This window comes from Lipotes vexillifer, unplaced genomic scaffold (assembly GCF_000442215.2).
Source record: "Lipotes vexillifer unplaced genomic scaffold, Lipotes_vexillifer_v1.1 scaffold231, whole genome shotgun sequence".
Lineage (NCBI taxonomy): Eukaryota > Metazoa > Chordata > Mammalia > Artiodactyla > Lipotidae > Lipotes > Lipotes vexillifer.
In genome coordinates, this window is record NW_006791822.1 from 321,409 (window position 1) to 338,571 (window position 17,163).

At 36.0% G+C, this 17,163-nt stretch overlaps 1 protein-coding gene across 1 annotated transcript in view; it reads right to left on the bottom strand.

Moving 5' to 3' along the window:
* Positions 1-17,163, bottom strand: part of BLTP1 (bridge-like lipid transfer protein family member 1) — a 201,312-nt gene that overhangs the window by 95,713 nt on the left and 88,436 nt on the right. The window contains exons 28-36 of the mRNA XM_007464834.1: positions 16,585-16,655; positions 15,868-16,041; positions 15,261-15,381; positions 14,138-14,284; positions 13,622-13,749; positions 12,769-12,968; positions 11,324-11,521; positions 10,442-10,653; positions 7,028-7,179 (exon numbers count right to left, since the gene is read on the bottom strand). Of these exons, the coding sequence (XP_007464896.1) occupies positions 7,028-7,179; positions 10,442-10,653; positions 11,324-11,521; positions 12,769-12,968; positions 13,622-13,749; positions 14,138-14,284; positions 15,261-15,381; positions 15,868-16,041; positions 16,585-16,655 (1,403 nt within the window). The remainder of the gene's footprint in view (positions 1-7,027; positions 7,180-10,441; positions 10,654-11,323; positions 11,522-12,768; positions 12,969-13,621; positions 13,750-14,137; positions 14,285-15,260; positions 15,382-15,867; positions 16,042-16,584; positions 16,656-17,163) is intronic.

The window sequence follows — 17,163 nt, forward strand, 5'->3', positions numbered from 1 at the left end:
AGCACAGGTCACTGCCCCCACCCCTCTTCCGGGGAGCCTGTGCAGCCCGCCACTGCCAGGTTCCCGGGATCCAGGGACAATTTCTCAGGGAGAACACACGGCGGGCCTCAGGCTGGGGCAACGTCACGCCGACTTCTGCCGCCGCAGGACCGCTCCGCACTCCGTGCCCCTCCCTGCCCCCGGCCTGAGAGCGCCAGAGCCCCCGAGTCAGCGGCTCCTTTAACGCCGTCCTGTCTGAGCAAAAAGCAGACGCCCTCCAGCGACCTACACGCAGAGGCAGGGCCAAGTCGAAAGCTGAGCCCCTGTGAGCTGTGAGAACAAAGAAGAAAAAGGGAAATCTCTCCCAGCAGCCTCAGAAACAGCGGATTAAAGCTACACAATCAATTTGATGTACCCTGCCTCTGTGGAATACATGAATAGACAGCGAATCATCCCAAATTGAGGAGGCGGACTTCTAGAGCAAGATCTATGATTTTTTCCCCTTTTCCTCTTTTTGTGAATGTGTATGTGTATGCTTCTGTGTGAGATCTTGTCTGTATAGGTTTGCTTCCACCATTTGTCCCAGCGTTCTATCCGACCATTTTTTTTTTTAATTTTTTTCTTAATAATTAATTTTAATTTAAAGAACTCTATTATACTTTACCTTCTTTCTATCTTTCCTTCCTTCCTTCCCTTTTTGAGACAACGAATCGTCCCAAATTGAGGAGGTGGACTTGGAGAGCAAGTTTTATGATTTTTTCCACTTTACCTCTTTTTGTGAGGGTATATGTGTATGCTTCTATGTAAGATTTTGTCTCTATAACTTTGCTTCCACCATTTGTCCTAAGGTTCTATCCTTCCCTTTTTTTTTTTCCTCTAAATAATTATTTTTTTAATTCAATAACTTTTTTATACTTTATTTTATTTTACTGTATCTTCTTTCTTTCTGTATTTTTTCCTTCCTTCCCTCATTCCTTCCTTCCTTCCCTCCTCCATCCCTCTCTCCTTTCTTTCCTTCTTGCCTTCTTCCTTTCTTTTCTTTTCTTTCTTTCTTTCTTCCTTTCCTCCTTCCTTCCTTCCTTCCTTCCTTCCCTCCTTTCTTTCTTTCTTTCCTATTTCCTCCTACTTCTACTAATTCTCTCTACTTTCTCTCCCTTTTATTCTGAGCCGAGTGGATGAAAGGCTCTTGCTGCTCCAGCCAGGAGTCAGGACTCTGCCTCTGAGGTGGGAGAGCCAACTTCAGAACACTCGTCAAGAAGAGACCTCCCAGCCCCACATAATATCAAACGGCGAAAATCTCCCAGAGATCTCCATCTCAACACCAGCACCCAGCTTCACTCAACGACCAGCAAGCTACAGTGCTGGACAACCTATGCCAACCATATAGCAAAACAGGAACACAACCCCACCCACTAGCAGAGAGGCTGCCTAAAATCATAATAAGTCCACAGACACCCCAAAACACACCACCAGACGTGGACCTGCCCACTAGAGAGACAAGATCTAGCCTCATACACCACAACACAGCCACTAGTCCCCTCCACCAGGAAGCCTACACAACGCACTGAACCAACCTTAGCCACTGGAGACAGACATCAAAAACAACGGGAGCTACGAACTTGCAGCCTGCAAAAAGGTGAACCCAATCACAGTAAGATAAGCAAAATGAGAAGACAGAAAAACACACAGCAGATGAAGGAGCAGGATAAAAACCCACCAGACCTAACAAATGAAGAGGAAATAGGCAGTCTACCTGAAAAAGAGTTCAGAATAATGATAGTAAAGATGATCCAAAATCTTGGAAATAGAATGGACAAAATGCAAGAAGCAGTTAACAAGGACCTAGAAGAAATAAAGATGAAACAGACAATGATGAACAACACAATAAATGAAATGAAAAATACTCTAGATGGGATCAATAGCAGAATAAATGAGGCAGAAGAACGGATAAGTGACCTGGAAGATAAAATAGTGGAAATAACTACTGCAGAGCAGAATAAAGAAAAAAGAATGAAAAGAACTGAGGACAGTCTCAGAGACCTCTGGGACAACATTAAACGCACCAACATTCGAATTATAGGGGTTCCAGAAGAAGAAGAGAAAAAGAAAGGGACTGAGAAAATATTTGAAGAGATTATAGTTGAAAACTTCCCTAATATGGGAAAGGAAATCGTTAATCAAGTCCAGGAAGCACAGAGAGTCCCATACAGGATAAATTCAAGGAGAAATACGCCAAGACACATATTAATCAAACTGTCAAAAACTAAATACAAAGAAAGCATATTAAAAGCAGCAAGGGAAAAACAACAAATAACACACAAGGGAATCCCCATAAGGTTAACAGCTGATCTCTCAGCAGAAACTCTACAAGCCAGAAGGGAGTGGCAGGACATACTGAAAGTGATGAAGGAGAAAAACCTGCAACCAAGATTACTCTACCCAGCAAGGATCTCATTCAGATTTGATGGAGAAATTAAAACCTTTACAGACAAGCAAAAGCTGAGAGAGTTCAGCACCACCAAACCAGCTTTACAACAAATGCTAAAGGAACTTCTCTAGACAAAAACACAAGAGAAGGAAAAGTCCTATAATAACGAACCCAAAACAATTTAGAAAATGGGAATAGGAACATACATATCGATAATTACCTTAAATGTAAATGGACTAAATGCTCCCACCAAAAGACACAGATTGGCTGAATGGATACAAAAACAAGACCCATATATATGCTGTCTACAAGAGACCCACTTCAGACCTAGAGACACATACAGACTGAAAGTAAGGGGATGGAAAAAGATATTCCATGCAAATGGAAACCAAAAGAAAGCTGGAGTAGCAATTCTCATATCAGACAAAATAGACTTTAAAATAAGGACTATCAGAAGAGACAAAGAAGGACACTACATAATGATTAAGGGATCGATCCAAGAAGAAGATATAACAATTGTAAATATTTATGCACCCAACATAGGAGCACCTCAATACATAAGGCAAAAACTAGCAGCCATAAAAGGGGAAATCGACAGTAACACATTCATAGTAGGGGACTTCAACACCCCACTTTCACCAATGGACAGATCATCCAAAATGAAAATAAATAAGGAAACACAAGCTTTAAATGATACATTAAACAGGATGGACTTAATTGATATTTATAGGACACTCCATCCAAAAACAACAGAATACACATTTTTCTCAAGTGCTCATGGAACATTCTCCAGGATAGATCATATCTTGGGTCACAAATCAAGCCTTGGTAAATTTAAGAAAATTGAAATTATATCAAGTATCTTTTCCGACCACAACGCCATGAGATTAGATATCAATTATAGGAAAAGAGCAGTAAAAAATACAAACACATGGAGGCTAAACAATACACTACTTAGTAACGAAGTGATCACTGAAGAAATCAAAGAGGAAATTAAAAAATACCTAGAAACAAATGACAATGGAGATACAACGACCCAAAACCTATGGGATGCAGCAAAAGCAGTTCTAAGAGGGAAGTTTATAGCAATACAAGCCCACCTTAAGAAGCAGGAAACATCTCGAATAAACAACCTAACCTTGCACCTCAAGCAATTAGAGAAAGAAGAACAAAAAAACCCCAGAGTTAGCAGAAGGAAAGAAATCATAAAAATCAGATCAGAAATAAATGAAAAAGAAATGAAGGAAACAATAGCAAAGATCAATAAAACTAAAAGCTGGTTCTTTGAGAAGATTAACAAAATTGATAAACCATTAGCCAGACTCATCAAGAAAATAAGGGAGAAGACTCAAATCAATAGAATCAGAAATGAAAAAGGAGAAGTAACAACTGACACTGCAGAAATACAAAAAATCATGAGGGATTACTACAAGCAACTCTATGCCAATAAAATGGACAATCTGGAAGAAATGGACAAATTCTTAGAAATGCACAAACTGCCAAGACTGAATCAGGAAGAAATAGAAAATATGAACAGACCAATCACAAACACTGAAATTGAAACTGTGATTAAAAATCTTCCAACAAACAAAAGCCCAGGACCAGATGGCTTCACAGGCGAATTCTATCAAACATTTAGAGAAGAGCTAACACCTATTCTTCTCAAACTCTTCCAAAATATAGCAGAGGGAGGAACACTCCCAAACTCATTCTACGAGGCCACCATCACCTTGATACCAAAACCAGACAAGGATGTCACAAAGAAAGAAAACTACAGGCCAATATCACTGATGAACATAGATGCAAAAATCCTCAACAAAATACTAGCAAACAGAATCCAACAGCACATTAAAAGGATCATACACCATGATCAAGTGGGGTTTATTCCAGGAATGCAAGGATTCTTCAATATACGCAAATCTATCAATGTGATTAACCATATTAACAAATTGAAGGAGAAAAACCATATGATCATCTCAATAGATGCAGAGAAAGCTTTTGACAAAATTCAACACCCATTTATGATAAAAACCCTGCAGAAAGTAGGTGTAGAGGGAACTTTCCTCAATATAATAAAGGCCGTATATGACAAGCCCACAGCCAACATCATCCTCAATGGCGAAAAACTGAAAGCATTTCCACTAAGGTCAGGAACAAGACAAGGTTGCCCACTCTCACCACTCTTATTCAACATAGTTTTGGAAGTTTTAGCCACAGCAATCAGAGAAGAAAAGGAAATAAAAGGAATCCAAATCGGAAAAGAAGAAGTAAAGCTGTCACTGTTTGCAGATGACATGATACTATACATAGAGAATCCTAAAGATGCTACCAGAAAACTACTAGAGCTAATCAATGAATTTGGTAAAGTAGCAGGATACAAAATTAATGCACAGAAATCTCTGGCATTCCTATATACTAATGATGAAAAATCTGAAAGTGAAATCAAGAAAACACTCCCATTTACCATTGCAACAAAAAGAATAAAATATCTAGGAATAAACCTACCTAAGGAGACAAAAGACCTGTATGCAGAAAATTATAAGACACTGATGAAAGAAATTAAAGATGATACAAACAGATGGAGAGATATACCATGTTCTTGGATTGGAAGAATCAACATTGTGAAAATGACTCTACTTCCCAAAGCAATCTATAGATTCAATGCAATCCCTATCAAACTACCACTGGCATTTTTCACAGAACTAGAACAAAAAATTTCACAATTTGTATGGAAACACAAAAGACCCCGAATAGCCAAAGCAATCTTGAGAACAAAAAATGGAGCTGGAGGAATCAGGCTGCCTGACTTCAGACTATACTACAAAGCTACAGTAATCAAGACAGTATGGTACTGGCACAAAAACAGAAAGATAGATCAATGGAATAGGATAGAAAGCCCAGAGATAAACCCATGCACATATGGTCACCTTATCTTTGATAAAGGTGGCAGGAATATACAGTGGAGAAAGGACAGCCTCTTCAATAAGTGGTGCTGGGAAAATTGGATAGGTACATGTAAAAGTATGAGATTAGATCACTCCCTAACACCATACACAAAAATAAGCTCAAAATGGATTAAAGACCTAAATGTAAGGCCAGAAACTATCAAACTCTTAGAGGAAAACATAGGCAGAACACTCTATGACATAAATCACAGCAAGATCCTTCTTGACCCATCTCCTAGAGTAATGGAGATAAAAACAAAAATAAACAAATGGGACCTAATGAAACTTCAAAGCTTTTGCACAGCAAAGGAAACCATAAACAAGACCAAAAGACAGCCCTCAGAATGGGAGAAAATATTTGCAAATGAATCAACTGACAAAGGATTAATCTCTAAAATTTACAGGCAGCTCATGCAGCTCAATAACAAAAAAATAAACAACCCAATCCAAAAATGGGCAGAAGACCTAAATAGACATTTCTCCAAAGAAGATATACAGACTGCCAACAAACACATGAAAGAATGCTCAACATCATTAATCATTAGAGAAATGCAAATCAAAACTACAATGAGATATCATCTCACACCAGTCAGAATGGCCATCATCAAAAAATCTAGAAACAATAAATGCTGGAGAGGGTGTGGAGAAAAGGGAACACTCTTGCACTGCTGGTGGGAATGTGAATTGGTTCAGCCACTATGGAGAACAGTATGGAGGTTCCTTAAAAAACTACAAATAGAACTACCATATGACCCAGCAATCCCACTACTAGGTATATACCCTTAACAAACCAGAATTCAAAAAGAGTCATGTACCAAAATGTTCATTGCACCTCTATTTACAATAGCCCGGAGATGGAAACAACCTAAGTGCCCGTCGTCGGATGAATGGATAAAGAAGATGTGGCACATATATACAATGGAATATTACTCAGCCATAAAAAGAAACAAAATTGAGCTATTTGTAATGAGGTGGATAGACCTAGAGTCTGTCATACAGAGTGAAGTAAGTCAGAAAGAGAAAGACAAATACCGTATGCTAACACATATATATGGAATTTAAGAAAAAAAAAATGTTATGAAGAACCTAGGGGTAAAACAGGAATAAAGTCACAGACCTACTGGAGAACAGACTTGAGGATATGGGGAGGGGGAAGGGTGAGGTGTGTTAGGGCGAGAGAGAGACATGGACATATATATACTAACAAACGTAAGGTAGATAGCCAGTGGGAAGCAGCCGCATGGCACAGGGAAACCGGCTCGGTTCTTTGTGGCTGCCTGGAGGGGTGGGATAGGGAGGGTGGGAGGGAGGGAGACAAAGAGGGAAGAGATATGGGAACATATGTATATGTATAACTGATTCACTCTCTTATAAAGCAGAAACTAACACACCATTGTAAAGCAATTATACCCCAATAAAGATGTTAAAAAAAAAAAAAAGCTTATGGCAGGGTGACATGTAAAAATAAAACTAAAACCCTAGGAAAGAAGAAGGGTCAAAGAAATCGGGAATAATGTCTATAGAAAGTATGAAGTAGGAAAGATGGAAAAGAAACTGGCAACCCTAATACTTGATATATCAGAAAAAGAATTCAAAAAATACATGAAACAGAATTGTATGTTACTTAAAATAAAGAAACATCAAGGGATAGTAATATATTTTTAAAACTTTTTACCTAGAAAATGCATGTGCAGGAGATCTCACATTGGTGGGAGCTGCAAAACTAAACCAAATTTCCTTGATGGTCAACTTCATGCTACAGGAATCTGGAGGTGGAGGCATTAAAGGTAGATCTTTTTTCAAATCATCAGATTCAACTCCTTCATCCTATATAAAACAGAGTACCAAAAACTTATTAATGTATAGTCCCTTAAAACCACTAGCACAGAGTGTTTTACGAACAAAACCTTTCTATCAAATCAAGTTCTACAGATAATAACACCGTGATATAAAACAGGTAACATAAACCTTGCTCAGCCTAATCCTTATTCTGAGAAATACCTATGGATCCTTGAAGCTCCAAGGAGCACAGTCTGAAAAACAGTGCATTATAACGAACCATAAATCAGAGATCTTAGAACTAAAGTGCTTCTCTCAATCACTTCATTCAGTCACATTTGTTTAGGGATACTGTTTTTGTTTCCTAGATGAGAGAAAGAAGTTTTATGACTTGCCAGAGGTCATACAACTATTAAGTTGGAGAATGAGTGACAGCATTAAGGTCTTCTGCTTCCTACTGCAATCTATTTTCCATTCTATCCTAATAGAGTATTTCAAACTTCCAAATAAAGTACCATAAGAAATACTATTATAGCCTATGTTCAGATAAATAACACTATACAATAAAAAATTCTTAGTTATCCTGGATGCTAGTAATCTGAATCTGTATTGAGAAATAGGAATAATACTTTTTAAACATGTAATGACCACTCTTCAGAATGCAGGGAGGTAAGAAGCATAATATTAAAGAAACAAACAAAATCCATTGCCTGTTATATCTGTTTAATAGGTTTCGAATTCACTTTTAGATATTCTTGGTCAAAATAAAGAAAAGATTGGCATTTTCTTGTGGGATGATTGAGGAATGAAAAGTATCCACAAAACAGCTTTAAATCCTAAATGTTACAAGACAATGTGAACCATAGACCCTAGTAATTTTAAAGTCAGCAGGCACTAAATATAAGTCCACATTCCCATATCTGCAATTCCAAAATCCACAACATTCTGAAAATCTAAATCTGTTTTTGTGGCATCAAAATCTGATATGAACTTGTAAGAGACTATTTATCCCACTTGGTGTTTTCATTCATGTCTTGCTGTAGAAATATTCAAATATTTCAAGATGTAGTGCTATCTCAGATTCCACTAGGAGTTTACGTAGCTTATACCCACACCATATTACCTTTATTTTTTTATTGAAGTATAGTTGATGTACAATATTGTATGTTACAGGAGTACAATATAGTGACACAACTTTTAAAGGTTATACTCCATTTATAGTTACTATAAAATATTGGCTATATTCCCTGTGTTGTATAATATATCCTTGTAGCTTATACGTAATAGTTTGCACGTCTTAATCATTTATAATGGAATCTAAAAAATACAGCAAACTAGTGAATATAGCAAAAAAAGAAGCAGACTCACAGATATAGAGAACAAACTAGTGGTTATCAGTAGGGAGAGGGAAGGGGAGGGGGCAATACAGGGCTACGGCATATTACCTTTCTTTTAAAGAAAAAAATCTGAATTCTCAAATACATCTGGCCCATGGATTTCAGACAAGGGCTGTGAGCCAGGCAACTGAGCATATACAAATATACAGAAGACAGTCTAGAGAAACTTGAACTTTAAAAAACGGGAGAGGGGGGGCTTCCCTGGTGGCGCAGTGGTTGAGAGTCCGCCTGCCGATGCAGGGGACACGGGTTCGTGCCCCGGTCCGGGAAGATCCCACATGCCGCAGAGCAGCTGGGCCCGTGAGCCATGGCCGCTGAGCCTGCACGTCCGGAGCCTGTGCTCCGCAACGGGAGAGGCCACAACAGTGAGCGGACTGCGTACCGCAAAAAACAAACAAACAAACAAACAAAAAAACGGGAGAGGGGCTTGTAGATAATAAGCAAGTACTTATAACAACATGTGAAGCAAAGTAACAAAAAACTTGGTTTTAGACTGACTGAATTTTTGGTGCCTACAGCACATCTAAATGATGATATCTAAAAGGCCATTGGATACAATTCTGAAGCTCAGGTAAAGGGTTGATGCTGAAGGCATAACCGATGGGAAAGAGCAGTGTCATCAAATTATGGACCTGGAGTAGGAAATGAAACAAGTGAGGGAGTGGACAAAGAGCAAGAAGTGTAGCCAAGAACAGAACATGGGGGGACACCCGCATTTATGAAGGACAATGAACTGCATAAGGAGATGGACCAAGAAAAGTAAGAGAACCAAAAGAAAGCAACGTTACACAATTCGAGGACTTCCACCAAGGAGAACAGGATCAGAGAGATTCAGGAAGATACCTGAGTTTCTGTCAAGTATTTTAGAAGGTGAAGGAGAAGGAAAGAACAGATAGGTTCTTCCTAGCTCTTTGTTCAGTGAGCAGCTGCTATATATTTTAATTTCCTTAATCGAAGTGCTAATCCCCACCCAGCTCTCAAATACTTCGAAAGACCTCACAAGAAAACTGTAATTAAAACCCTTTACTATGCATCAAATCAAAATAAACGTTTCAAAAATAAATTCCCAGAAACCTGGGTTCAGGAGTGATTTGCCAATGCATACTAGATACCCATGACACATTTCTTAGTGAAAAGGTGGTTTCTTTCCTCTTCAGTTGGTCTAATTTCCAAACGATCAGAAGTGTTATGTGTGTTTAAGAACAACATTTACCAAGTTCTTACTATGCTGTAGACACCGAGTTAAGTCTTTCATATGTACTGCCTCCTTCAATCTCCACAACTCTAGGTCAATATCATTATAATACTCCTATTTCAGAAACATAGGAGACAGTTAAAAAAAAAAAAAAAATGTGCCCAAGGTCACCAATCAGGTAGAAGTACAACTATTCTGTAGTCTAGAATTTTGAATATTTTCATTATTGCTGTTACTATATTCATCACCATGAAATTATACAATAAAAATAATAAATGAGTTGCATGTAAGGTGTTCTTCAGGCTTCCAAATGAAATAGGTAGATATTGACAAAAATATTTAAACTTACATGAAATACTACCAATAACAAAACTGTTTATTTAAGAAATGAATTCTGCTAAAATCCTTCAAATAAGATAAAAATAAAGCCTGCTTTTCTGAAATTCTATTAATTCAACAAATATAATTAAGTACTTAACATAAGCAAAATATTACTCTAGGTACTATGACAGATATAAATATATCTATAATATGGTACCTACATTTTAGCAATTATACTCTAGTAGAATATAATCACCAAAATGCCTTGGCTACCATTTAAGCAAAATCCACAACATGGAAAGACAAGGAAATATATTCCAGAAATTAAATGTGAATTGGGTATGTAGTTTTCTATTTTATTTTCCCAAATCATTATTATTATTAGAAATTCACCAACTTGTTCGTCAGAAACAGAATTTCCATTTAAGTCTGAAGAAGGGCTTGTTCGGTCACAAGGAAGATTATCATCAGAGACATCAGTATTATAGCCGCTGCCAGTTGGAGAATCAGAAGAATTATTGGATGTCAGCACTCCACCCCTTTCTGTGACATTAGCTTTACCCATAGTTCCAAAAGTATTATATAAAACAGCACCAGACTGTCTTCCTCCTATACAAATGAAAGAATTTATTTATTAAAAACACTGGGTGTCTCAATGCTGTACTCTATCATATCCATAAAAATAAAAATCTCATGAAGATTTTTTTTCTCACCAAAACTTTGCCCTTAACTATAAAAGTGATATAATATTGCAATATCAGGTAAGGAATTATAGGCATATATAGGCACTACTATTATATATAACTAAGCCTAAAAGTCTTATACACAATTCAGCTTTCCTATTTTAATGGATTAGTCAGTAATGTAAAAGAAAATAAATATAAGTCAGTATCGCTGAATAAAGGATTTACAGTATTTTCATCGTATATGGCAAGGCTCTACTAATCAAAGATCCAGTTTCCAAAGATGCAAACTTCCAAAAGTTAAGAGGCTTTCTTTATATTTTATTTGAGAATTTTTTCTGAACTATGCACTGCTTTGCTCAGGCATCTTACATGTCTAGATGCTCTGCTAGTTTTGAATCACACAATAATTTCATTAAGCTCCACTTACACAATTGGGATGGGGCACCCACTCCTAGTAAATAATCCCAGATGCCACACTTTCTGCTTGAATATGCTGATTCAGGTTATTGAAAGTCATGATTGTTCAAAACTTTTTCAGCAACGTGTGGCCAATTTGTTCCCCACTTAAGCAGAAATTTTTATAAAAAGCTTACCTTTTATGGTTAAATTTTCAAGTCCACATTCAAACATTATCCAACCCCATTTTTCTTGGCTGGGACCTATTCGAGTTACATCTGGAACAGCTTGCTGATCAGTTTCATCCACAAAAGCAAACTCATCCAACTCTTCGAGAGTAAATAAAACTTTGGACTTCTCAAAGGGGATAGCAGTGATGGCACAGGTACCAATATCTATTATCAAAAGAAAACAAAATGACCATTTTTAAAGGCAGAGGTTTGTATATTTTTTAAAAACAACAAATAATGTAAGAATTTAGCACAGTGGTTGTCTTAAAAGATATCTTAGTATTCTGTCAAAAAGAAAAATTAACAAATGAACCAACCAATTTCTAAAATAGCGCTGCCTAATGTCATACTACTTAAAAAGTGCCAGAATCATGTTGAAGTTGGAGAAAAGAAGATTCCATAATTAACAGATAAGTGCTCAGAGACAGGATAAATTCATTTCTGAGAGATTATAGGGTACTCTAAAAATCTAAACTTAAAAAGTTCCTGAATAATTCAGCTTCATAGTAAACTATTTTTAAATACTTTCTCATCATTTTACAAAACAAAAAATTATTTTAATTAATTACCTAGCCTTAGGAAAAACATTATTTTCCAGGAAAACTACAGCTTTCACTCAAAGATTGCTTTATGCTAACATATTTTATATAACAATTCATCACAGATATTGCCATAATTCCATCCCTTTCAATATGCAGTATGGGAGCCAACATCCTGAGTGCCTGGCAGAGATTTTTAGTTTATCTTACTGTTTTTTCATTTCTTTCTCTGATTACAGCTAATGAATACAGAAAAGCAAAAAGAAGATAAAAAAACACATGTAAATTTACCACCCAGCGATAACTTGTTTACGTCTGAACTAAGTTTCCTTCTAGCTCTTTAGAGATCATTTTACAAATCCAGCTTTGGTTCCCGCCTTTCATGTAGCAGTCAACTATGATAATTTCCTCAGTTCATTAAAAATTCTTCAAAGCCATGTCTATTATTCTTATTGCTGCTATATTTTACAGATTTGACTACCTGCTTTTGATACCACTATTAATTCTTTTTAACAAAGCTGTGCCTACAGGATGATTTTAAAAAGAAAGAAAGACTATAAAGATCATACTCTCTCTGTTCTACAGTGAGCAACCAGATACCATGAAGAAAACAGATGCGAGATAGAAGCAGTTTCTAATTTGGGGCCATACCACCCACCTTCCCACCAAAGTTTACCTTCCATCCTGCGTAGAATGTGAGTAATGAATAGTTAAATACTATGTGTTCAATATATACAGAAATACCTTTCTCTTTCTTATATTGATAAAATACTCAAATTGTAGTAATCTTCAAAGGAAAAAAAATTATGTTTCCTTTTGCAAAATCCTCTTACATTTATACATGTCAAAGAAAAATATGTTGTAGACTCCTACCCGTTGTATCAAGACCCCTCAGTTGCCCATGAACTCGATGAATGTTTAACTTGGCTGCAATCTCTTTGCCTTTTTCCGCTCCAGCGTTTGATCTGAGAGATCCTGATGACTGAGGCTGCATCTTAGTGGCATGAACATACCTATCAAAATTTGATGTTCTACCAGGGTCTGCACTGTTTGAAGTCTCTTCAACCACACCTCTTTATGAAAGAAGAAAGAGTATGATGGTTAACATTTAAATAATATATAGTTCAGTAAAAAGATTTAACTAGTATTTTAAAAAAATCCACTATTTTAATTAAACCAATATTAATAACAAATTCTTCAGTGTTTACTAAAAGATAGTATGAATAAAAACAGTACAAACTTTTTAAAACCTACTTTGCTAATCCTAAAGTGAGATTTTTTTTTGGGGGGGGGGGTAGGAGTTTATTAATTAATTTATTTATTTTTGCCGTGTTGGGTCTTCGTTTCTGTGCGAGGGCTTTCTCTAGTTGTGGCAAGCGGGGGCCACTCTTCATCGCGGTGCGCGGGCCTCTCACTATCACGGCCTCTCTTGTTGTGAAGCACAGGCTCCAGACACGCAGGCTCAGTAGTTGTGGCTCACGGGCCCAGTTGCTCCGTGGCATGTGGGATCCTCCCAGACCAGGGCTCGAACCCGTGTCTCCTGCATTAGCAGGCAGATTCTCAACCACTGCACCACCAGGGAAGCCCTTAAAATGAGATTTGAAATTCCAATACCAGTTCTGAGTTTTAACATTAGAATTTTCTGAAATGTATTAAAAGGATGGTTACGGCTTGCTTTTACATCCAGCAAGATAGTCATGGCTCAAATTAATAAACTCTTTCTTACCTGTTCATACGAACTTGTGTAGCAATTCTGTCAAAACACAGTGCTACTAAGGAAACATGAGTCACACTTCTACTAGGAGCTGTACTCGGAGATTCTTCCACTGAGGCTTGTAACAAACATAAGTTCACCTAACACACAAAATGTCACATATTTCAGAGTTGAAAAGTAAAAAGTTATCACTTAAACATAAGATATACAGGAAAATGAAAAACTACCATTAGGAATGGCATATCTATGTGTATGGGAGTAATGAAGGAGAAGCTTATAAACTCTCATAAAATAATAATTAAAATCTTACTGGATCAATGTGAATTATTTTAGTGAATATTACCCAACATTCTGCTTAAGTAAACTATTTACATTACATTAAATGTTACATTAGATCATCAAGGAAATAAAATATATATTTTTGATATTACAATCTATTCTACCACCATTCAGTTTAGTAAATACAAAGGATAAAAACCACCAAAATATTCTCTTTCAGGAAAACTTGTTTAAATATTAAATTTTTACCTTTGGTATGCTAACATTAGCCTGAAGACCTTTAATTGTTACATTATCTTGCTTCATTATAAGATTTGTCTGTGCTTGTCCTTGGTTAGTCATTCCTATGGTAGAATGTTCAGTTTTTGTTCCTCTAACATCCTGTTTGGAAGATAGCTAAAAAGATTGAAAGCGGAATTATTATTTCACAGACCTTTCGTAATTTCCGTATCATCTACAACAGCAACTTGTTATTCACTGTGCTCCTTTATACCCATCTAGGTACCAGCTGCCATCTGGTTTAGCATTCCCAGGCTTAAAGTCCAAACCTTAGAAAAGCTAGAAAATAGACTGGCAGCCCCAGTGTTGAGAGAAGTGATACATAATAAAGCAAAATCAGTCTATATAAAAACATGTACTTGAGAACATACTTGGTTTCTGATAATTAGCTCCTTGTTGGCTGGGAATATTTTCAAATTTCTTTTTTGATTTTGTACTCCTCTAGCCAAACTACCTATCACATGAAATGCCAATATATTTTGAATAACTGGATCACTTAAAACAATCAGCTTTACTTTCACCTTGCCTCTGGTCCGTAGTCCAAATGCGACTCAGATACATCTGAAAGTCAAGTGGACAATCACTAGATGAGGATTAATCACCAGGATATGACTGCTAAGAAACTGGCTTTGTGACTAGGACCACAGTGTTAAGTAAAATATCGCGCACCAGAAGACAGTGAGTGACTTGATTCACCGAGGTGAACAAAAATAACCTCAAAACTATTAAGATACAAGTTATCTAATCACAGAGGAAAGCCAAAATAATATGCAGATTTGCTTTCTTAGTAAATGAATGTACCACTCCTAAACAATGCTCATTCACTTAGGACCAAAGCTCTTTAGGAAAGGCTTAGATTTAAACTACTTCCAAAATAAAAGAAAAAATAATGCTACATTTTAATAAATATTTTACTCCTCTTATGCTGTCTCTTATGGAGCCAATGACATATAAAGATTATTTAGAAATGTTCACGTATTCCAATTTAAATGACTAATAAAATTTTAGTATATTCAAATTTTTTCAAGTTTGGATATTATGTACCTGTGAAGAAAACTCAATTTGCCACACTCACTGAACAAAAAGTTCTTACATTTTCTGAGAAGGTGGTCTTGCTATTTTGGACAGCTTCCCTGAGGACTTTGACATGTAGATCATCCACAATTGCAGCTGGATGTCTAGTACTAGCACAATGTACCATGGCTTCAATATACCTGAGGGAAGAAAAACAGTTATATGAAACATTTTGATATCACTTAATACTATGATCTAGTTTATCTAATCTATCCCATTATGTTCCATTCTAGATTTTATTCATCTTAGTTTTGTCTCCCTAGATAGACTATATCTCCTTGCAGGACAGACAATATATTATTTCCTCTTTATACCTTCATTAACCAGACAGTAGTAAGAATATCAAACTTAATAATTAGTTCCTGGGTATTTGATAAATTTTATGCTTATCAGCCCAAAAGCAAAAATTAGAAAATACAATGTAATATAACTATTATAATATTGCAATATATAATTATTTAGGCTGAAAAAGTAACAAATGATAACTGAAACATACTCCTTTTAAAATATATTTTCATTTTTATTCAATCAAAATAGCCATCATCGTTCTTTTTCATGAAAATACTATATCACATATACTTATTATTTTATAAAATAGTAGTTGTAGTTTTAGACAAAATTCATACCTGTCTAAAGCTTCAGCCACTAGGGGAGTCAGGACAATATCAACGGTTCCTTTTACTTCAACTATGGCTGTTGTTCTGGTCTGAGAGACTGGTTGATCCAAGGTCCACTCTTCTGTTAATGTTTCATCATCTGTGTTATCAACAGCTTTCTTTTCCAGAGGAGTATATGGTGTACTATACAATTTAACAAGCCAAGTATATATTAAAAAGACCAGTATATATACGAAAAAAATAGAAGTTGGAGCTTCCTTAAGATGAGTGACCCTTAAACTTATACTTATTTCAACTAAAAATTTCATGAAATTGGACTAGATATTATATGTCCCAAATACTCTTCAAGGACAAGACAAATGAGGCAGTAAAATGCAAATTGTTCAAAGATGGTTAATACATCAAATGATAAAAAAATTTTTTGATATATTTACTTGGCAGGGCTCTACCAAAATATGAAAATTATAATACTGAATTCTTGTTAGTTCCCAATTTTAATATGCCAAGTTATGGTTTGCATAGTATGTCTAGAAGAAATGTTACTGACTACTTATACATGTAGGCAAAGCCATGAAAGACAACAGAGTTGAATTATTTGGGTCAATTTATTCAAAAAATAAAGACTACAGTCAAGTAAAGAGTGGTTATTCCTCAGAACGAACACTCTGTATCTCATAATCAAGAAAGACTGACTTTAAACTTCAAAAGTATATAATTTTTACTTACTTTGAAGTTGATCCTGAAAGCTGCATTCCTCTGTCTAGTAAAGAGTTAGCTGTGAGCCCTTGTTTGATAACCTAGAATAATATAAAACATTACTTATAGACTAGAATTTTAATATTAATTATTCTGTAATTTTATGCTATAAACTGATACTTGTGAATACCCAAATTACCTTGTTAATATGATTTTGATATGTATGATATAAATATTTAACAAATTGAAAAAATCACAGGAAATATTCAACTGGCAATTTCATTTTCTAATTATTCAGAAAAATGACAGAGTAGGGCTGTGAGGATTCAGCGAGAGTAGACTATACAACTAAAGCTTAAAAGCAAGTGCTTCAAATGTTTTCCCTCCATAGTTCCTCTTTAAATTGTGCTTTTCTTAGAAAAAGCTAATTTTAGAGTCTTGTAGCACAATCAACTTTTAAGTGGGAAAGGATCCCAGAGTAACATTAAATTATAGGAAAAGCTAGATTGTATTTTATATCCATAAAAGATAACAAATAAATAATGCACTTGAATAACCAAACTAAACCCCTTTAAATGCTAGCCTGTTATTTAGATTTAATGAAGAAAA